The sequence below is a fragment of the Pagrus pagrus genome (genome assembly GCF_965226575.1).
Source record: "Pagrus pagrus genome assembly, chromosome: 2".
NCBI lineage: Eukaryota > Metazoa > Chordata > Actinopteri > Spariformes > Sparidae > Pagrus > Pagrus pagrus.
In genome coordinates, this window is record NC_140186.1 from 36,182,874 (window position 1) to 36,205,812 (window position 22,939).

Genomic DNA, 22,939 nt, shown 5'->3' on the forward strand with positions numbered 1-22,939 from the left:
ATGTTGATGGCAGCAAGGCACAGAATATTCAAATGTCCAATCAGGAGCTTAAAAAATAGGGTTTACAAGGAGAGTAATTACGAAGACATTAGCAGTTAGCAGGGTGGGGTATTCTGGAAAGGGTCCAGTATTAAAATTCATGCCATGCTGCAGAAAGATGTCAATGATCAATATTAGACGTACTTGCATTTAAAATGTTAGCCCAAACATTTTTTAATTCACATGATGAAGAAAGATCCTGGATATTTGAGTCACCCTTGTTCATCTATGTGCTGTGCATTATGTGGTTTGAAACATATAATATTTACTTGTTCTGGTTAGGTTAATAACAAGTCACTGCTTTTCTTCTGTTACAAACGTACTTATGTTACCCAAGTAACTTACTTAACACATTATGTTTATGCAACTTCACCACATTAGTAAGTTAAAAATAACTCCCCATCGACATCTGGTTTCACACTGGACCCCAACAGCCGCCTCCTGGATGAAAATCCTAATCTTAACTGCCAATCTATCCCCACCTCCTCCATATATGGACTTAGTAAACTACTTCTTCTCACTTCCTCCTTTGCTGTCGTTATACTTATTATGGCCACTAGAGGGTGCTGTCTAACAACAAATGTAAATGGGGGTCACAATAAGCTGCTTTTACAGTTGACCTACAGCATATGGTCATTTTTTGATGAGGACAGGCTCGATATGCAGAGACCACACAACAAGATTCACTCACAATAACCAATCATCTCAACCCCCACTCTCAACTGACTCATAGAAGACAACATTAAACGTCTAGGCATTAGCCTAAGTGTGTGATCTACCCTATAATAGAAGTTATAGGAAGCAAGAAAGTGCCTACCTAAAGCACCTAGATATAACGCAGTAGCCATTGGCCCATACATGAGTCGAACGGGGAAGCAAAACAATGAAGGTAATGTGAGATGACGCCATGCCAGAGGAGACTCTCTGCAAGCTCCCGTTAGGTTTAAGCCTAGTTTATGTGGCTTTGTCTCTTTCCTGTATATTTTACCTTTCCACATCCACAGCGTTATTAAGAGACCTCTGGTTTTGGGCTACTTTGAATTACTTCAGTCTAGCATGTAGTTTGATTACTCTCTTTTCACAGTCTGGAGCAACTCCACTGTGAAGAGTTCAGATGCCAGAGTAACATTGCACAACAGGGATTTTTTATTTCTCTTCTGTGAACACAATACATGGCCTATCAGTAACTACTATGCTGCAACCGGGGTTTATCCAGACACGTTACGGCTGACTGTGGCAACTTGCTGGTGCATCTCTCACATACTCACTCTCTCACTTCCAACAACTAAACCCATTAGACTTCACCACACAGGTTACCACAGTGGGGTTGAGGGAAGGTTCAGCCTGTAACACAGAGGTTCAGAGCAACAAACGCACCCACTATGCCTCATCTTGTAGATACGACATTAAGAAAAACTTTAGCTATAATAGGCTAGGCTTTACCACAGCGTTTCAGGATTCAGGACATCTTTAACTTTGAAGAGGTCGAATCCAATGGCCCTGGTGCCTGTTGTATAAGCACAGGCATCATCTTATTTTATGAAAAGAAGGGTCAGGTATGTTACATGGAAATCCAATTTTTTTGAAATCCTGACTCACTGTTAACATAATTCAAGGGACCTTTGCTAAAATGTATGTTTGTATGTAAAAGACTTTAAAAAAATAAACACTGATGTTTAAAGGTACAGTGTGTAATATATGGAGTATTTAGCAGCATCTAGTGGTGAGGTTCTAGATTCCAACACTCCCTTGCTCACCCCTCCCTTTCTGAAGACTTGCTAATGCTACCTTACCACCAGCTCTCTGAGAGGCACAAACTGAGGCTACGGTGTGCTAGCATTTAATGTTATACGTGGCAGCATTTCTTTTCAGTAAAACTAATGCACTGCTAATAAACATTGTACATTAAATAGGTTTTGTTCCATTAGCAGCAGGGGGGAGTATATATTATGGTCGGCTGTAATCAGGGGTGTAGTGTGATTTGTTTCAATACCAGAGTGCACCTAAGACGTGCTCACGCATGCATACACGTGGATGACTGTACCTTTTAATGAAAGTTTTAAGTTTTAAATGTAGTCTTTTCAACTTCTTTTTGCACTTAAAAGTTTGATTTATTTGGTTTTAAAAGTTAATCCTTATTGGTGCAACCTAGCCTTAATCCAATCTCTGCACCTTCTTCTCTGCCATTGATGAAAAAAATGGTAAATTACTGACTGGTTCGATAACTCATTTACATTAATTCCAACTTGGGTAAAAAAGGAGGAATCTGTGTCTGGGTCAGTTTACTCAGAAGGCACATTGTGCATGACTCTTATCCTCACAATGTGTGTGTGTGTGTGTGTGTGTGTGTGTGTGTGTGTGTGTGTGTGTGTGCGTGTGTGTGTGTGCAAAAGGCAGGGAGTGTAAGAGGTGTGTGCAGTCTTTTTTTACCTGCTGTCTAGCTAAAAAAAATCAGAGTCAGTTTATTGTTCTCACATCTTAACTGTTGCTTCGCTAGCTTGACAAGACACATTCTTCTTCGAGATTGGGAGTTAAGGTCATTGCCTGGCAAGTGTCCAAACGGACAGTTCGACTAAGGGAAAGGGAGGAAGCCAGTTGCTGATCCAAAGGTCTCAGCAACCATCCCATGGAGATGAAGGACACTCAGATCCATTGTGCTCACTATACTTACAATCCTTGAGACATATTAATAATGATAATTCAGTTCTTTCTAACTTTGCAACTATGTCTTTCAGATGGCTTGGCTGACTGTATGGATCCAGACTGTTGTCTGCAGACCTCCTGTCAGAACCAGTTATACTGCAAAGGATCACCTGACCCGGTGGAGGTGCTAAGCCAGTCTCCATCCTCATTGGCTCCTCAGCAAGTAAGGAGATCCAGTCAGAAATAAAGTCAAAATAAGACTTTAAATGTTGTTTTCTTGTAAGAATCCACAGCACTTTTCAGTGTGGCAAATATAGCAGAGAGGCATGACAGGAAGCCATATCTATTTATTTCCTTTTATGTTTCTTAGGCTGCCAGGTCTTTCTACCAGCGCATTCACTTCTTAGTTGGTCCTGAATCCACTCATGTCATCACTGGAGGCAGTCCGTTCAATAAAAGGTAATCATGTCTGTCTGTTTGTTTTTCTCCTTTGTTGTTTGTTTTAGCAAATACAGTTTCATGCATTTCAAACTGAAATTAGAAATGAAAGCACAGGTTTATCATAAACATTTAGAATAGCATTTCTTGGTCACAGCTTGTGAAATTGTTGATGTGTTTAACTGGGCTTTCACTAGGGTTGGGGGGTTACTTTAATAATGGGTTCTGATAGAGTCACTAGTTACCTCTTAAAAATGTGGTCAGTAACCTAATCCAGGTATCAGAATGTTAAAGTAATGAAGTCGATTACTTTACATTACTTTAAGACTACTTCAATACAAAATATTCAAATATAGACAAGAGAAAATAAATAACTTGCAGTGTATTGTCACACTTTGATGTTTTCTGCTTTAAAGCAAAATAATGGTGAAATTACGTATTCAGACCAAATCCGGCGGTGCGGTGAAACGCCACAGGGTTGTGCAACGGTGTGGTAGTGTCACTCGGCATGGCCAATGTGTGTATAAAAATAACAGTAAACAACCAGGATGTGAGACAGATCATCATCCAACTTGTTCTGCTCCGTCTCTGATCTGCAGTCATACCTCTGCCAGTGTAGCTTAAACATGCCATGACATGAACGTGACATACATGAAAAGAATCCTGTAGCCAACACGCACTACCCACATTAACATAAATGGAAAAGACCTGCTTTTTCGCTGCACCGCCAGATTTGGTGTGACTCTAGCCTAAGACAAGCTATGATTTTGCTTGAGATCTGAGTGGTGTTGTGTATGTGAATTATATTGTTGTTTATGTTAAATTGTATTTTCAAATCACGGCTGCCAACTTTTCAGTTTAGTTTTGAGTGTGACTCAGTATTTAATCAGGAGGCCTTCTGTGACATTACCCACTGCAGGGATGGGGGTTAAAATAATCATGTCAAGTTAACAGTCATGGTCGAAGATGAACTAGTTTGGTTGATCCGCATACCTGCCTAGTTCTATACATCATAGACTAAATCTGGAGACCAAACCTGACCAAGGTATGTGGGGAGTTTATTAATTTACGATTCGGCACACTATCTAAATAACCTCTTTTTGAGAACCCCGGAAAATTCAGAGTGACAAGAGAGTGTCCCCGTAACCATAGTAACCCAGTGAGCAAAGCGTGGTCAAGATCACGTCTTTTAGACGTCATTTAAAGACGCTGCTGTCTGTCTGTGCGCTGTAAGTGTTCTCTTTCTGAGCCATTATCAGTTATAAATTAGTTTTTCAGCGTGACAAAATGAACGTGTGGGGTGAGAGCATGTGAAAAGTGTTAACTGGTTGGGTCTCAGGGTAATAATTTAAGAGTGAGCAGTCCTGTTTAAAACTGTAATCCTTAAATTAATCATCATGTTAACAAAATGTATCAATAATTTGATTCCATTCTTTCTCTGTAACTGTAAAGGAATACGGTTACCTTTTTTGTATCCTGTTTACATAACATTAGGGTGACCAGATGTCCCCATTTTCCGGGGACAGTCCCCTCTTTTAGGGTCCTGTCCCTGGCTGGAGCTGTCCCCAGATATAATTTTTAACAGCCTTAAAAACAGACTGCAAGTTGAAATGTATTTTACTCAGTAAGAAAGACAAGTCAGAAGCAGAGCCCATAGTTGACATCACAAACACGTCATGCTTGTTTTGGCCAACAGAGGGTGCTGCTCGTTATAGCGGCTGCAAATCTATGGAGAGAATTTTGTTCCTTTATTATTCAATCAAATAGAATAGATTTGAAACCAAAAGAGATTTGAGAGCAAAAGAGAGTAAGTGGCAATCAATTTTTTTCTTTTTGAGATTGAAACAGAACAGGTTGCAATTGAAAAAAAAAATATGAGAGAGCATATTTCTTCAACTTCAATCAAAACTAATGTTTGTAAGTAAAAACATACAACCATTTTGCTTATAAATCAGTCCTCTTTGCTTTCAAGTTAAAAACCTTTGCTTGCAAATCAGTCCTCTTTGGTTGCAAGTTAAAAACTAGAGTTGTTCCGATTCCGATGCCAGAATCGGAAATGCCTCCGATACTGCCGAAAATGCCGGCATCGGCGAGTACTGGAGTCCAGGCACCGATCCGATACCACGTAGTTTATTATCCTAGCTCCGTTAGCTCCGAGATTCTACCGGATACGTGTCTGCTGCGTTACGGCTCCGGTACGGTTTGGCTCCGTCGTCCTCGTCCGGCAACCTCCACCAGCTGTGTTTTGAGTCCGCCACAGCGCAGCTCCGCCGATCAGCTGGAGTTACGAAACCGAGGAATTCCCGCGATGATTACATAATCACACACGGCCGCAGTAATATGTATGTGTTATAAACACAATGACACGAAGTGCTCCCGACTGAAGGATTAGAAGAAGAGCACGTATTTGTCTCTTATTTGAGGTTTTTGTGCTTGTATCAACACGGAGTGTTTTATTTTGAAAATAAACCGGATGTCATGTTATTATTTCGTGTCGGACTTCCTGTCTGCTCTGTGCTGAATTCGGCTTTATACTATTCTTTTTAAAAATAAATGGCTTTCATTTGCTGTATTCATTCATGTTTTACAAAGGGTTGAACCTGAGCCAGGCCTTACCACAATGATAATCATATCACAGTCATGCAGGTGTAGTATGATATATATAATTTTTTATAACACACTGGTATCGGTATCGGTACTCTTATCGGCCAATACCCACAGCATAAGTATCGGAATCAGTATCGGGAGGGAAAAAATGGTATCGGAACATCTCTATTAAAAACCTTTGCTTGCAAATCAGTCCTCTTTGGTTGCAAGTTCTAAAGTTTTGCTTGCGAATTCAACTGCACTTGATGGGCGGGGCCTACGCTGGTGGATGAGAGAAGAGTTTCTATTGGCTGGTTTGACCTGGCTCCAGCGCCAGCTACGCCTTCCGCATTACACCCACTTCTCCCTTGTGCTGTGCTGCTTGGAGGTAAGTTGATAGCCTGTGGCTCTTGAAACGTTTCCCATAAGTAATGAATTGCGCTATATATCATTGGCTACAGCCTGCCGTACATTCACAACAACAAAAACAATAAGTAATGAATTATAATGCCCTGCTGCTGCAAGCACACTGATTAGCAGCAACATGGTTGTCTCTGCTAGTCACGGCGAAACGTCACAGTTCCTACACAACAGTACTACTGTGGATTACTAAACTACCGCTGAACGCGGTGCCAGTTTCCACAAACACGTGTGTTTGTTGACATTAGAACAGCTGTAGCGAGAACGGAGCCGGGAGGAGTAGCAGCAGCCCGCTACACAGTGGAAACTGGTACCGTTCAGCTGTAGTTTAGTAATCCACGGTAGTACTGTTGTGTAGGAACCGTGACGTATTGGCACCGCGAGTACCATGCAACACTAAATGTTTAAATCACAGCCCTACGTTGTATACGCCTCCCTGTAATTCACTCACTCATTAGGCTACTCTGCTCAGGCCGTGACTAGCAGAGACAACCATGTTGCTGCTAATCAGTGTGCTTGCAGCAGCAGGGCATTATAATTCATTACTTGTTGTTGTTGTTGTTGTTGTGAATGTAGCCAACTATATATAACGCAATTCATTACTTATGGGAAACGTTTCAAGAGCAACAGGCTATCAACTTACCTCCAAGTAGAGCTTAGATCAGGCCCAAAAAATCAAGCCCGACCCTACCCGAGCCCGTGTACGTTGTGTCCGAGCCAGACAATTTTTTAATACGTGGTGTAACAGTCAGAGTTATTCAATGTAGCGTCACTAGGTGGCACCTCCTTTTGTCTAGTGGGTAATGTAACCTGTATGATGAAGAAGAGCAGAGATTAAAAAAAAAAAAAACATACACAAATGCTTGATCAAGGGCCCGGCCCGGCCCGAGGATAGTGGTGGGAAATAAGTCCGGGCTCGGGCTTGGGCAGAGAATCTAAACTCTACCTCCAAGCAGCACAGCACAAGGGGGAAGTGGGTGTAATGCGGAAGGCGTAGCTAGCACTGGAGCCAGGTCAAACCAGCCAATAGAAACTCTTCTCTCATCCACCAGCGTAGGCCCCGCCCATCAAGTGCAGTTGAATTTGCAAGCAAAACTTTAGAACTTGCAACCAAAGAGGACTGATTTGCAAGCAAAGGTTTTTAACTTGAAAGCAAAGAGGACTGATTTATAAGCAAAATGGTCATGTGTTTTTACTTACAAACATTAGTTTTGATTGAAGTTGAAGAAATATGCTCTCTCATATTTTTTTTTTCAATTGCAACCTGTTCTGTTTCGATCTCAAAAAAAAAAAAATCCAATTGCCACTTACTCTCTTTTGCTCTCAAACCTTTTTTTGGTTTCAAATCTATTCTATTCGATTGAATAATAAAGGAACAAAATTCTATCCATACATACAGTATCTCCCTTCATCTACTACTAACAACTTGCTCGCCTATGTTTAGAGAAAACAGCTGAAACAGCCAGCAAGTGTCAAGGGAATCCAGAACAGAACCATTATTTTACCAACCAAGTATTTTAAAGTCAGGTGAATCTGTTTCCTTCTTTTAACATTAAAGAGGAAGAAGGAAAGGGTCAGTGTAAAAAGTATTATAGTGTAATACAATTGTTGTCTTTATCACAATGTGATTAGTCAGTGATGGAATGCAACTACATACCTTTACATTCCATAAGTAATGTACCTAAATTTGAGGTACTATTTCCATTTTATACAACTTTATACTTCCACTACATCTTGTCCACTACATCTCATAGGCGACTACATATATCTGACAGTTTTATTTACTGGTTACTTTTCAGACTACAATGTCAAATCTCCTTCCTGTCCAGTGAAAAAAACATGTATCTCCAGATGTGTTGATTTTGGATGTTTGTGATAAACTGAAGGATGAAACGTTCCTTCATGACAAAATGACCCTCCTTCTTTAGCTAAAGCAATAAACCATTTAAAAACCCACTTAGATTAAAATCCCTCACCACAAAGCTGAAAACAGGCTCTTTTTCTTACACCATGGCAAGTTGACTTGTTTTTTGAAAAAACATTTAGATCTGTGGTTCTCACAGGACAGCCACACTCCAAATATATGATGATTTTACAGAATATGATGAATTGCTGTAAATGAAATGAGCCAATAATATATAAAGTAGTTAAAACAAGCTATCCATCAGCCAACTCACAGTTAATTACAGTACAAAATAATTACTATGGTCAGTCATTGTCCCCTATTAACCGAACTGGAAATGTCCCCAGTTTTTATTTCAGATCTGGCCACCTTAAATAGCTCAATGAACATTATTCCATAACTTCCCAACCTCTGGCCTCACATGCCAATAGTTTGGTTTGGCCGCGGTTAAACAGGGGGTTTTATATGCTTTGTTGATTAAGATGATGAGTTAAATGTAATCAGAACCATCAGGAATGATTTCCAAAAGTACTAAAGAAGATATATTTATTTTTCATCATGTGAGAAATGTTTCTCTTATGAAGTTTGATGGATGAAACAGATTTGAGCAGTATCAAGCATCTGTTATCTGCTATATGTATGGAGTTTTTTTTATATAGAGAGAGGGAAACAAATCCGCTTGCCTAGCCAGGGCTACTTTTATTTGCCATCATATGATTAGTTGTAGGTTGGCTTTCTGTCTTAATGAATATAGCAAAAAAAAAGTGGGAGTGAGACAGAGATCACAATGCAGGTACTTAAGGTCTGCCATTTTCCTTGCCAAAAGCCATTTCTGCCCACGTCTGCCTCAAACATGACATTCATTAAGTATGATAACAGAGACAGGGTGGCAGTCTGCAAAATATATAGTAAAAGGCAGAGCTACTGATAGGGAAGAAACATGACAGCAATTCAGTTCAGCCGTTTTTCTGCTTTTGTCACATTTTTTGTGCTAGCCTGAATGTTTCATAAGAGCAGAGGGTCACAACCCTGTAATAAAAATGTCCTGTATTTCCATAATGGAATGGCTCTGCAACCTTATATTAAAAGTGTTTTATTAGACCTCAAAACAGTATTGTGTAAGTGTGTGTGTTGTGTGTTGTGTGTGTGCGTGTGTGTGCGTTTGCGTGTATGTTGCGGGCAGGGGGCTGAGGGATTGGGTGTAGGCGAAGATGGTTGAAGGGTGTTTAAAATGGCACTAGTAAACTTAAAAAGAAAGACAAATAAATGATGTTTGGAAATGTGCCTTACCTGCAGAGGTAGATAAACATACAAGTAATTTGTGGAAAAATATCCCAGGATTCCTCTATGTTCAGATTCACTCAGAGTGAATAATGAGTAATAAATGCTAAGACTCTTTCCTGAGCCCTGGACTTTAATAAGCCATTGGAGGGTTTTGCACTGAAACTGCAATAAGTACTTGCCTTGAGGTGAGACAGCTCAGAAAAAAGTATGTTGAACTTCAACATACGTCAGCATCGTGCTTGAAAAGGAGAGTTTATTAGCCTGTTCACCAGGGTGTTGAGTTCACATCACAGCCGAACTGAGCCAGAGACGATAAATACCAGTGACTACTGCGGGGTTACGTGACCCTGGAGTAAAATTGATAATATACAATCACAATGCACATGAACCTGCATATTATCTCCTCTTAATTCCACTACTCTCATGTATACACACTGGGCACACAGCCCTGTTAACCACCCACGTGCCCCCAGATTGGCTTGACTGAGATATGCACTCTTTACTCTGTTACACTCAGTTTACTCTTTTAGTTTAATTTTAAATGTTAACTTGTCACTTGTGTGAAGGGAGATTTCTGTGGACACACGAAGGTCATGTGTTACCATTTGGAAGAGCTGTAGTATGAGTTAGCTTTATCACTGCTAACAATAGTTGGCCAACAATAGAAGTTTATCAGTGGCAAAAAAGTTTAGAAAATTTGTGGATCAGTACCACGCATGTATTTAATTAAATATTGTAGAAAATGAGATTTCCTTTCTTTTTTGACCACAAAGCAGTTGTTGATGCTATAGTAATACTGTGATTGTATCAAAATACTCAATCCTTGAGAAATGCGCACTGCCAATATTCAGAAATTGTGCCTTCAGAGAAGCTGTAGGACTCCTTTAAGGTTGGGATGTAACAACTATACAGTCACCAACCTCAACCACGTGTCCAACACAGCTGTGGTTGCAAAATCACTGGCCGAGCTGATGCAGAAATACATAGGGTGGTGCCTGCCCAGGCATCTGAGAGCTGACTAATTAGAGCTGACTGGGCTTTTTGGAAGGAGGAGCTTACAGAGACGGGAGTTAAAATGTTCTGTGTTCGGACAGAGAGTAAATAAAGGTGTTGCAGCAATGAGAAAAGTATGAGAAAGTGCTTTATGAACATAAATGCAAAAGTTGTAAACAAAGTTATGAACCTGAAAATACCATTTAATATTTGTTCACTGTTTTCCAGCAAGTTAAAATCAAAGCAACATACATGTCCTTTACATGAAAAGACAACCTAAGCAAAAAGTGGTGGATGAGAACTAAATTGCAGAAAACCATATCACCTTCACAGAAATATGCATCTTGACCCATGGGATCTAATTCAAAAAGGTTTCCGTGGGAGTGTTGTTTAGAAATGATTGACCAAAGTAGGACAACTTTTTATATAAAATAAGATTACATAACAATAAGAAGGAGAAAGAGTCATTTCAATGGACATTGTTATCAGGTTCACTTAAATGTGGCTCCTGAACACAGTGCTGTGGTGTAAAACTGTGCCATGGAGTGTAATGGGCATGTGCAGATATGCTTGGAGTGCAGTGTCCGATTAAAGTGCTCCTATTCACAGCTCAGCAGTTACCACCACAGTTGTTGTTACAAGGGATGCCTCACTGCACTCTGCTATGAGTAATAGTAATGATAAGAACAACTGTGTTGTCTCTGTGTGATTTAGAGTTTATCACTGTATGTCTGGACCAAGATGTTTTCTAGCACTGGTTTTGTCCAGTGTGGCATTGATAATAAATAACCACTTACTACCATCTCTCTCCAGCTTGGTATCGATAATCCGAGGTCAGGTGTTGACAGCTGACGGAACACCTCTGATTGGAGTCAACGTTACGTTTGTCCATTACCCTGAACATGGATACACTGTGACGCGCAAGGATGGCATGTGCGTATTTATTTTTATTTATACACTAAATTACCATGAAAAATGGAAATGATGAAAGATAGTTCAACCACATAGTAACAGGGCTTACAAATGATGTCAAAGTGGAGGAGAGATCATGTACTGAAGCTGCCGGGACTCTGTCATTCTTCACGCTGCTTTAGAAACTATACCATACTTCATGTTCTTGATTGCACATACAGTATGTAGCAGCCATTAACAGAAATATGAAATATTAGACAAACGTAAAACCAGTTGTGAGCTGGTTGAAGTAAAGTCACTGACCCGTAAGAGTTTCTTGAATCAGGGCACAACACACTTTTGAATGTTTATAGTGAGAAGAACATCCATATATCTGCTTAGAAAATAGACAAAAAACTCTCCTTACAACATAATATTTTGTCCAATAATCACCAAATTTAGATGTTCGTTCAGTATCAAACATGTTTTAAACAATATAATAACTTGGCAATTACTTTAATAAAATGTCCCAACAATAATATTTTTTTACCAATAATGTAATACCCTATTACATTATGACCTGTGGTATGACTCCATCCCAAATACAAAACTAATAAGCTGTAATTCAACACAACAGCAGTAACACACGCATGACCAAGTGGACTGCAACCATCACCACACAAAGCCCAGTGAGCAAAGAGTGGTCTAGATCACGTCTTTTAGACATCATTTACTGTATGGACATCCAAGACGTCTAAAAGACGTCCTCTGGGGTTGTCCATAAATGGTGTCTAAAAGACGTGATCTAGACCACTCTTTGCTCACTGGGAGGCGTCACTCTGTAGTTACACTACACACAAATGTTGCCAGTTTACACCTGAGCTGCAAGCAACAAGTGACCCAACAAAAGTGGAGTTCAGTTACCACTACACAAACGTCACAAACCACAAGTTACTGCACACAAAAGTATCTATTACGGCTACATGTCACAGAGTGACAAAAGCAAAATCAGTCATCTAACATCAAACCAATTTGCTGTGTTAAGTCTTAAACAAGTTGCATAGAGAGACATGCCAACCCCTTACTGCCTACCAAGATGCACGTTTCCCTCACCAGTTCAGTAAAATAGACAGAAAGCACTTTAATCACATCCATGCACCGCTCTGCACGCAAAACCCCCACTCCGACCCCATACAGCAGCCTCCATCTTCAATCTCAAGAGAAGCAGCTCAGGAGGTGTGAATGGATGGAGGAGTAGAAGTGTAAGACACATTTAAAATGCAGTGGATTCACAAGAATACACCAACTACTGCAGAACATGCACTTGAATGAACACACACTCACACATAGAATACACAAGTTCGAGCACACTCAACAACATATGCATTGTACACACTCATGGGAAATTGCTTTTAAATTCACAGAGGCACAAACACTTGTAAATTGAAATGAACCAATTACAACCTCATAGTTCAACGTTGAAGAGCCTGTTCACTCTACAGCTCTAGAGCTCAAATCTTCTGTATCGCGCTTCGAGTTTTAGGATTAAAACAACTAAACAGTACATTTTCATTACACAGTAGTGTAATGATATTTACACCATTCTTCAGTTGTTTTCTTGAACTGAGAGTGGGTGTTCATTTGTTTGTTTGTTAATGATGTGCTGCAGGTTCGATCTCCTGGCCAATGGTGGGGCCTCCCTGACACTGAGTTTTGAGCGTGCTCCATTCCTCACTCAGTACAGAACTGTTTGGGTGCCATGGAACGTCTTCTACGTGATGGACACATTGGTCATGAAGAAGGTGAGCGGTGACACTGCTGTCAGTCTAGATATTTGTATGCCCTCACGGGGTGATGGACTGATGTCAGGCAGGCAGAAACAATAGCTTTGTATGTTCCACTTACTTCATAACCATTTTGAAGCTTTCAACTTTGATTTCTGTTTTTTAAACTGACTGACTGAGCAGTTATTGAATTTGCTACTGATGTCATTACTTGATTACCATGTGGAGCAGGATGACATTCCTAGCTGAGGTCATTTTTTTTTCATGACATATATCTGACAGACACTGACTCGCTGGCTGACCAAGAAAGTGACTAATGAACTTATTGTTTCATAGTCAATGAAATGGTGCATCAGTAACTAACCGGCACTCGTTACGTCTGGCTATTACAGGAGGAGAATGACATTCCTAGCTGTGACCTGAGTGGATTTATCAGACCCAGTCCTGTCATTGTTGCATCTCCTCTGTCTACATTTCACAGAAGTACACCTGAGGATGGCCCCGTCATACCTGAAACACAGGTAGGTAATACAGTTAATACCACAGAGATGGACTTTTAATAATTCTACCAATTTCCATGGCCAATATTTATACTTTTAATAAATATAAGATCACGGCCTGTCAGTGTGGTCAATCAATAACTTTGTCATAGCAAACAAACTTTTTTACTGGAATTATTATACTACTGTTTTTTTGTAATATTCTATCCTTTGGCTGCTGTGGCAAACACATTTCCCCGTTGTGGGACAATAAAGGAATACTTACTGACTGACTCTCCCAAAGCATTGTCAAATCAAATCAAATCAGATCAAATCAATTTTATTTATATAGCCCAAAATCACAATCACATTGCCTCAATGGGCTTTACAATGTATACAGTGAACAACATCCTCTGTCCTTAGACAGGAAAAACTTGCCATGTTGAGAAAAAAAACAAAAAAAAAACTTTTAACAGGGGGGGAAAAGATGGAAGAAACCTCAGGAAGAGCCACAGCGGACGAATCCCTCTCCCAGGACAGACAGACATTCAATAGATGCCACATGTACAGAACAGAACAACAAAATCACAGTTTACAAGTTGCATTTACAGAATATCTGATACAAATTAAAATATATATATGTAAAGTGTGTGGATCCAGGAGATGACTGAGCAGGCCTAGGCATCGCCAAGTTGTGCCCGAGCCACACAATGTCCTCTCCACCGTGGTGCCCTGGAAGAGGGCAGGCCACACAAGATAATTAGCAGTAAAATAGAGAAGATCAGAGTGAATACAGATATAAGGAGATAGTAAAACAGAGGAGAGCAATGATCCAGTGGAGCCCAGGGTATGATGATCCATATGCATCAATATGTGAGGCAGCAGGAGCCAGGAGAGGTAGATGGTCCCACTGGCCCGTGGTCCATCAGAAGGGAGCCTGAATGAAAAGAGACGAGGAGGAGGAGAAAGCTATAGAGAGTGAGAGAGTGACACACCTTGCAGCTTCTGGGAACAGAAAACTAAAACAAACGTTAGAGAAATGCAACGTTAATCAGAATAAACAGATTGTTTCTCATCGGCAGGACAATGTGAATTGTCAGGAACTGTAGTTCTAAAACACAGCATAATTACAGCCAAATAGAAGTAATGCAAAAATGAGGAGTACCAAAATCCATTAATATTATGTTTTTATATATATTGTTTGATGTTGCTAAGGCTCAGAATATCCCATCAACATGGTTCTCATATTCCTGTAACACTGACCTTCTTCTATGTCCATTGATAAATAAGTATTTGCCCCGAGTTAAAAACTTGTAGATATACAGACTTAAGCACAAAACTTAAAAACCAAGAAAGAGAAGATGAGATGAGAAGAGAGAGGTGTAGGTCTGGTGAGGCTTCCTGAAGTGGCTGTTCATTGAAGAAGCAGATGAAAATGATTATAATGAATTAAGAGACATCCTTTTTTCATAGAATTAAATCTGCGACTGTGATGAAGGCTCATGATGATTAGCCTAACTATACCTGATGATAAAGGCAGTGCATTTCAAGACTCAGACTGTATGGGAAATCACGTTGCACATTGGAACAAAAATATATATTTTGTCTGCCTCTGTATATGCCTTTAATGAAATAAAGTATGTCCAGTATATTAAGCAACTTGTTTTAAAAAAGAAGAGAAAATTGGGGAAAAATGCAAATGAGCAAGTAATAATGAGCCACAGCAAGTATCCAATAAATTAATGAATTAAAATTGCATCAGCTAAGAGCTGAAATAGTAGGAATAGTAATGGGCATCTATTTTAATTATCAGTTAATCAAGTCACTTTTCAAGCGAGAAGAGTGAATATTTGCTCATACTAGCTATTTAAATGAGTAATTTCTATCTTGATTGTGTACTGAATATTCTTGGGTTTGGACTATTGAAATTGCCAACTTGGAATGTGGAAAAGCTATGGCTGGAATTTTTCACAAATCGAGAAAATAATTGTTTTTAACATACTTAAAGACTCCAGTTTCATCTGGACTTTAAATAAATAAGATAAACAATTTATGAAAATTGTTATAAAGATTGTATAAATGCTTTACAATCACATTTTTTTATTGATCACTGGTGTTTTGGGTACACAATTACGCTTGTTTTATGTGTTGAGTTATTTCATAGAGACAGGCTTCTTTAAGAGGCAAAAAGGAGATCAAAATATAAAAGGCTAAAATATAAAAAGGCTTGAAGTTAACTATTATTAAAAATCAGCATCATTATAAAATAAGTTTTCGCTCTTTGGAAAAACAAAAAAAAACATTATTGGAATTCAGTTAAAATGCTCGATCAGCGACACCTGCAGGCCAGGGAAGGCGAGACTGGAAAAGACAGCACCTTGATGGAAGTGAAAAGTGAAAAATATAAAAAAAACTATTAATGAGGCTTAGAATACACATACAATGAGTCACAAAAACGACCAAATTTATAAATTCATAGCAAAAAAGTATTTGAAGCGCAAGTATAGGAATTTGCAAGGCTGCATTAATTTAACTGAAGTTTTTACATTAACTTTTTTAAGAAAAATAATTTTAATAAAATAAATAACTGCTTTTTCACTTGAAACAGGAAGATGGCGCAGTTTAAAAACATTTTAATAAAAAATAAAACACAGCCAGTTAACAGTAACATAATGTCTCAGTTTTTTTTAAATAAAACCCTTTAAAGAAAGAGATATATTGGCTGTGTGCTTGCAAGCAAGATTGAGATATTGGAATACAAAAAGACGCCAGTGTGTGTGTGTGTGTGTGTGTGTGTGTGCGTGCGTGCGTGCGTGTGCGTGTGTGTGTGTGTGTGTGTGTGTGTGTGTGTGTGTTCACGTTACGTTAATCAGTCCACAGGGAAAATGAAACAGATGACAGAACTCCATTTCTGTTTCTTATATTTTTACAACCCTGAACCAGCGCTCCGTAATTATTCTTTATTTGACAGGTGTGTGTGTATGTCTCTGTGGGGGAAGGCAAAAAGCATGTGATGTGTGTGTGAGATATGTATGTGTGTGTGTGTGTGTGTGTGTGTGTGTGTGTGTGTGTGTGTGTGTGTGTGTGTGTGTGTGCATCTGAGTGCAGATCAAAAACAAGAAATGGAAAGCTGCTTTCATAGCTTTTGGTGGAGCTGAGTCCATTAGAGAGGAGGGCAGTGAAAAGGGCCGTCTTAAAGGGGATGTAATGGATCTGTAATGAACACTAAATACCTGGATAATGAAAAGGCAATAGTGCAGAAGAAAAATATAACACTGCAACATTCTTTCCCGAGGAGCTTTTTTTTTTGTATTCTTATATATTTCTTACCCATCTCCTCCTTTTTTGAGTCCCTGTCTTCATTAAGCTCTTCCTTGTCTGTCTAATGAATATATATATATATATATATATATATATACATATGTGTGTGTATATATATATATATATATATATATATATATATATATATGGCTGTCAATCGATTAAAATGTTGAATTGTGATTAATTGCATGATTGTCCGTAGTTAACTATCAATTAATCGCAAATTAATCACACATATTTTATCTGTTCTAAATGTATCTTAAAGGAATATTTTTCAACTTTTTAATACTCTTATCAACAAGGGAGCAAATATGTGTTTAATATTATTGCAACAATCCAAAACAATGAAAAATACTGTCCAGAATATTCTCCAGAATAACTTAAAGGTACTGCATGCTAAGATGGGCATATTGACTTGAATGTAATATTCCTAAGTAATTCTAGTACAATGTAGTGTCCAACTTTACACTTGTAAAGGTTAACTAAACAATGTTAATTGGCCTGCAAGCTGGTATTTGAGACTCGACGTACTCCAGTGGTAACTCAGTTCATATCGACAGTAATAATTTTGTTCTGGTGGAGAGAACCATCTGGCAGGGCTTTGAAGCTGAACTTGCCATTCAAAAGACACTTTTCTTTATCCATTTCTGTTCAAGGAGGTTTGTTCCTGCTTGCCATCCACAATGTTACTGCTGCATTGCTTCCTGATTTCCCAAACTACAGGGCGAGCTGATGGTCATAACATGCATGCGTTAATTGTGCGTCAACAAAAATATAAATACATATGTGTGTGTGTGTGTGTGTAATAATAAAACAATTAATAACTACAATCAAAATAACTACAGAAAAGTGTACAACTTCAACAAGAAAATTCAACATGTCAACCTAACCTCATGCACTGCCAGTCTACATTTATCTACATCCATTCATTTTAACAACTACAAGATGACAATAATTTTTACGCCTGTTAGCTGTCCAGTAAAATGATTGGAAATTCATTAGACTTATTGCCCCCTGTGACCTCACCCCTCTGAAGCAGAGATTTACAAATTCTTGGGGTTTCACTTCCCACAAAATTAAAATTGATGAAAAAAAATGTTTAGCTAGATGGGGGGCAAAATATGGAGGAACATATCTATTTCAAATGATGGTACCCCTTCCTGCCTGAGAGAGGAGTCGGCTGTTCTATTCCTGCAGATGTGCTGGTTAAAGGAATAGTTCACTCTAGAACGAAATTCAGTCATTATCGACTCACCCTCATGCTGGTAAGAAGTCCAGTGTAGTTTCTTATTTCCCAAAGTGCAGCTGGAGACCCGCAGGGGTACCCTGCTGCAGCAAAAATCCATACAACGGGCGTAAATGGTGTCCGAGACGAAAAGGTCCATAAAACTACACAAAAACTTTGTAATATTCCTCCACACTGCTCGTCCGCTGCAATCCAAGTGTCCTGAAGTGGCAACATCCAGAGTTTACTCGAAACAATGTCATGTAGTACATTTTTCTAGCCTAAACAGTCACTATACTATATTTGCCTGGAGGCACGCTCTCACGTGCACGCAAGTCTCCCTCACACCTGCTCGCACTACAGAAGCCGCGCCAGACAAGATCAACAGAACTCAAGGTAGATACACACCGGTATTAACATCCTGCTGTGAGCGACCGAGCGACACACAAACACAAGAGGGATCTGCCTGCACTAGTGATTTGAAACTTTGAAACTTACAACAGGATGTAAATACCGGGAGCGTGCCTCCAGGCAAATATAGTATAGTGACTTTTTAGGCTAGAAAAATGTACTAAATGACGTCGTTTCGAGTAAACTCTGGATGTCGCCACTTCAGGACACTTGGATTGCAGCGGACGAGCAGTATGGAGGAATATTACAAAGTTTTTGGGTTATTGCAAAGTAAATCGAGTGTTGGATAATTTGAAGATGATACTGGACTGGGTCCAATCAGGATGGTGAAATAGTACATGCTCATGTGTTTTCTGTCTTATTTTATACCTCTGCAGGTTTTACAAGAGGAAACTTCAATACCAGGCAGTGATCTAAACCTGATCTACCTGAGCTCCAGAGCTGCGGGATATAAGCCAGTCCTCAAAGTCACCATGACACAGTCATCAATACCATTCAACCTGATGAAGGTCAGATATGTAATATGATACAGTATCATTTTCATTTCCTTAAAGCCATCATGATATAATGCTGGATATCAGTATAGAATGCCTGCCATTAACAGCTTCAGTCAACTAATCAGCATCAGGAAGTTATATCACCTTAACTACCATTTAATGACCTTTGTGTCTGGTGCTGTTTCTCCAGGTTCATCTGATGGTTGCAGTGGTGGGTCGCCTTTTCCAGAAATGGTTCCCTGCCCAACCAAATCTATCCTACACCTTTATCTGGGACAAGACAGACGCCTATGGCCAACGCGTCTATGGACTTTCTGAGGCAGTTGGTGAGTTTGCTGCTAAAGCATAGCTAAACAGAAACCAAATATGTCTTTTAAATGTGTAATTGTCTGACCTCTCTGAGACTCTAGAGAGAATAGAAAATTATATTCTCAGGGGTAGTAGGCAGAAGGCTGTTGGACTGTGCAGCCTCTGATCCGTAATGCAGATTAAATTGATTAAATTAAATGGTTTAAATTGAAACACTTCACCAGTCAGACTAAACTGAGGTTGAACTGTAGAAACTCTGCACCTATTTTCTTGCATGTGCTTGTTCTTCTACAGATGTTTCTCCTTTCATATGACCTGCTTGCTGCTGCGTTACGGTAGTGACGCCATAGCAGTAAAGGGGGGCGGGGGCTGCACTTGATAACAGTAGACACTAGGTGGCAGCAGAGTGCTTGAATCCTGCTTATGACGGTAAAATCCCGATGACAGAATTTTACTTTATACCCTGTTTGACCACAATGTGCTTGTGGCCTGTTTCATATTTCGGCTGGTTGACTCCACAGGAAGCTGATGTATAGTTATAGTGTAACGCTATGTTAATATATGACTGCTTCGGCTGAACTTGAACAGCTCTTCGGTGAACCAAGTTAAATAAACTAAAGATGTGTAATGTTAAGTTACTGTTTGTAATTGCATAAGCCTATAATTGAAATATACAGTCTGAGGTATACGTTTACACCCAGCTCGAAGGCAGTGTGGAGATCACTGTTAACTAGCTGTGGCAGAGTGCGGTACACCCAGATGTGATGTGATGTAACTTTAACCAGTGGTGCAGGTATACGGCATATAACTATTTATTTTTCAGTCGGCATTGCGTATACCCACTTCTAAATCCCCTCAGATGCGCAACCTTGTTACATTGTTTTAGGGAACTATAGGTAACTGAATACTTGTAGATGCAACCGTCACTAATGCTAATGTAGCTCCTCAGGGATTTAAGCTGTTATTTTTCTAATTTTGACAATCTAACCCATGACAACACATTAGTTGAGGTTGTATGGACTATGGCTGTTGGTAGCTGTTATTGATTTTGTTCAAAAATTTTAATTTTGATAAGTTATTTTTCTTCAGACGATGGGTTAAACTACCTGATATGCAATAAAAGGATGTTGCCACTTGCTGCCATAGTAATGGTAAACATCACGAAACGTTATGGGCTGATGGAATGTGAATACTGTAGAGTGCAGAATCAAGCTACATTGTAAATACATACAGTATAAGATCCCTTGTTTTCAGCACATTATGCAGGGTTTTAATAGTTAGTAAACCTATAGAAAATAATACCTTTTGATATATTAGAATGAATAATTATTTGGGATCATTTGGGATACTGTGATTTTGATACAATGATATTGTTGTGATTGTTGCCATTCATTATTGTCAATTTATTTTTGAATGTGTATAATTAAGTCCTACATGTTTTGTAAACGCAATTTTGAAAGGAACTTGGGGCAGGATTTGTGAAAAAATAAACATGCATTTTAAGTTTTTTAATGCTAATGGGTGATGAAGCGTTCAAAACCAAAAAGAATGAGCCCACCCACGTATCTCTCCATTGCCTTGAACAGGCTGTGTGCTGCATAATGTACTGCAATTCGGTGTCCGAATTTCCCGTGCAGTCCTGCGGACATGACGTAAGATGACGCTGAATGCGCATCCTCGACGGCTTTCAACTTGGATAAGCAAAGAAAACAAGCGCAGTGGACCCAAACTAGTGTTTGGGTAGTAATGGATTCTGCTACGGCCAGCAAACGACCCACTCAGTGGCATGTCGTGAGTCGAAACAAAATTACGACCAAAGCCGGGCTGGCACCCGAATAAACATCGGATACGCGTTCAACTAATGGAGGTAGCTTCAACTTGAATTGGGACTGAAAACGGATGCTGACATGGCTCATTTCCTAGTAACCAGGTAAGAAAACATTACAGGTCATGTTTAGATCTTGTTTTGAAAATCATACGAGATCAACAAGGACTCGGAGTGACCTAACGTGCAAAGTAGCGTTAGCTGCAAACATGTAACTTAGTCCACTGCCGTGTAACACTGAATAGTAACAGACTGCGCATTTTCCACAGTCCTTTAGTCTGAAACCGAATAGTTAGAAATATGTCTTTATATATGGGACCGAAAGCCCAACCTGTTATCCGGGAGGTGACATTAGCAGCTGGCTGTAGCCACAGGCTAACGGTTTGTTTGTGACTGTGTAGTAACATTAGCCACTAACACACAGCAATCCCGTATCAGAGACAATATTTCTGTCCCCCAATATGCCGTCTTTGCTTTTGCCTGTGCCTTTCAGACTGCATCAACTGTAACAGTAAATCGCCACGCTTGTGTGTCGCTACACACAGCGAGCTGGCTTCCCGGCTGCTTCGTGTGTGTAGGGGATAAGGCATCAGCTGCACTGCTGTGAAGAGTTCATGCGTGCTCCCGCACCGGCTTGTCTGATGGCTGCAGTTACCCTAACGGCCGCAACGGCCGTCGTGTCACTATTGAGTCTTATTTCTTGATACTGCCCCAAGTCCCTTTAAGGTCATCAATATCCATGTTATCCATCAATATACATTTTCCTAAGCTACAGACACAGTTTCGCAGCGCCTTCTTGGTGCTGCTGTTTACATGTTATTGTTACAACCTAGTTACTGATCTTGATGTGGAAGGCCCTGTATAGTCGCTTGTCCGCAGATTGCAGCAACGGAGGTTTGATCCCGGCTCCTCCAAATATAGCCTACTTTATTCAGTGCCTTCTTAGATTAGTCAGCCGCGCAGCTATTGCTACTGTTTTAGACTGTATTTTCACGTCTCTACTGAACTTGCTATACGAGCTCACCACAGAGGAATGGTTTTAAAAAAAAGATAACAAAACACCAAATTTTTTGTGTTACTAAGGCTCTCAGAATGCACCTAGTGGGGGCTGGAAGACTTGTTGGAAGTGAACAAGAAGGTCCACTGTAATGCTAATTAGGTGTACTGTAAGATAAGCAGCAGATATTTGTGAGCACATAGTTTAACTAGTAACTGCAATATCCCCAGACTCCCTTAAAAAAAATCACGCAATTTTGTGAGTTGTTGACTTAGGAGAAACTGTGAAGCGACAAATTCTAAATTAATTTTGCTTGTACGTTTGGCAAATGTTATTCATTAAAGGATAACTACCGTTTTTTACAACCTGGACCTTTTTTCTAGCAAAATATATGGTCATTTACTCACCCAGATAACTTTGGTGTCATTTGGCGTCGTTCGGACGAAATTAGATCCAGTGTAGCGCCGATATATCCATATAATGCGAGTAACGGGGCATCGACACACAGCCTCTATATAACACATTATCTGCCACGAAACTAGTTCATTTCACCAATATTTTGTAACGATATGCTAGTGCTATTCCCCTCTGAGTCCGGGCTCGTCTATTGTCGGCGCTACACTGGATCTAATTTCGTCCGAACGATGCCAAATGACACCAAAGTTATCTGGGTGAGTAAATGACCATATATTTTGCTAGAAAAAAGGTCCAGGCTGTAAAAAACGGTAGTTATCCTTTAAGTTATTTCTTCCTTTGTATAAAAAACATTGTTTGTCCCAGGCTACTCTATTACCGCTTTTCCACCAAAAGTAGAGGGTCTACACAGGTGTTTTAAATGCAGGTACACCCACTAAAAATCGCCTATTGACCCCATTCCCACTTCCCACAGGCAAG

General features: G+C 39.6%; 1 protein-coding gene across 7 annotated transcripts in view; it reads left to right on the plus strand.

The window, feature by feature from the left end:
* Positions 1-22,939, plus strand: part of tenm3 (teneurin transmembrane protein 3) — a 454,093-nt gene that overhangs the window by 315,183 nt on the left and 115,971 nt on the right. For all 7 annotated transcript variants that reach the window (XM_084378327.1, XM_084378328.1, XM_084378329.1 and 4 more), the window contains 7 exons: positions 2,775-2,905; positions 3,053-3,141; positions 11,120-11,239; positions 12,867-12,999; positions 13,374-13,502; positions 18,795-18,926; positions 19,105-19,240. In XM_084378327.1, the coding sequence (XP_084234453.1) occupies positions 2,775-2,905; positions 3,053-3,141; positions 11,120-11,239; positions 12,867-12,999; positions 13,374-13,502; positions 18,795-18,926; positions 19,105-19,240 (870 nt within the window). The remainder of the gene's footprint in view (positions 1-2,774; positions 2,906-3,052; positions 3,142-11,119; positions 11,240-12,866; positions 13,000-13,373; positions 13,503-18,794; positions 18,927-19,104; positions 19,241-22,939) is intronic.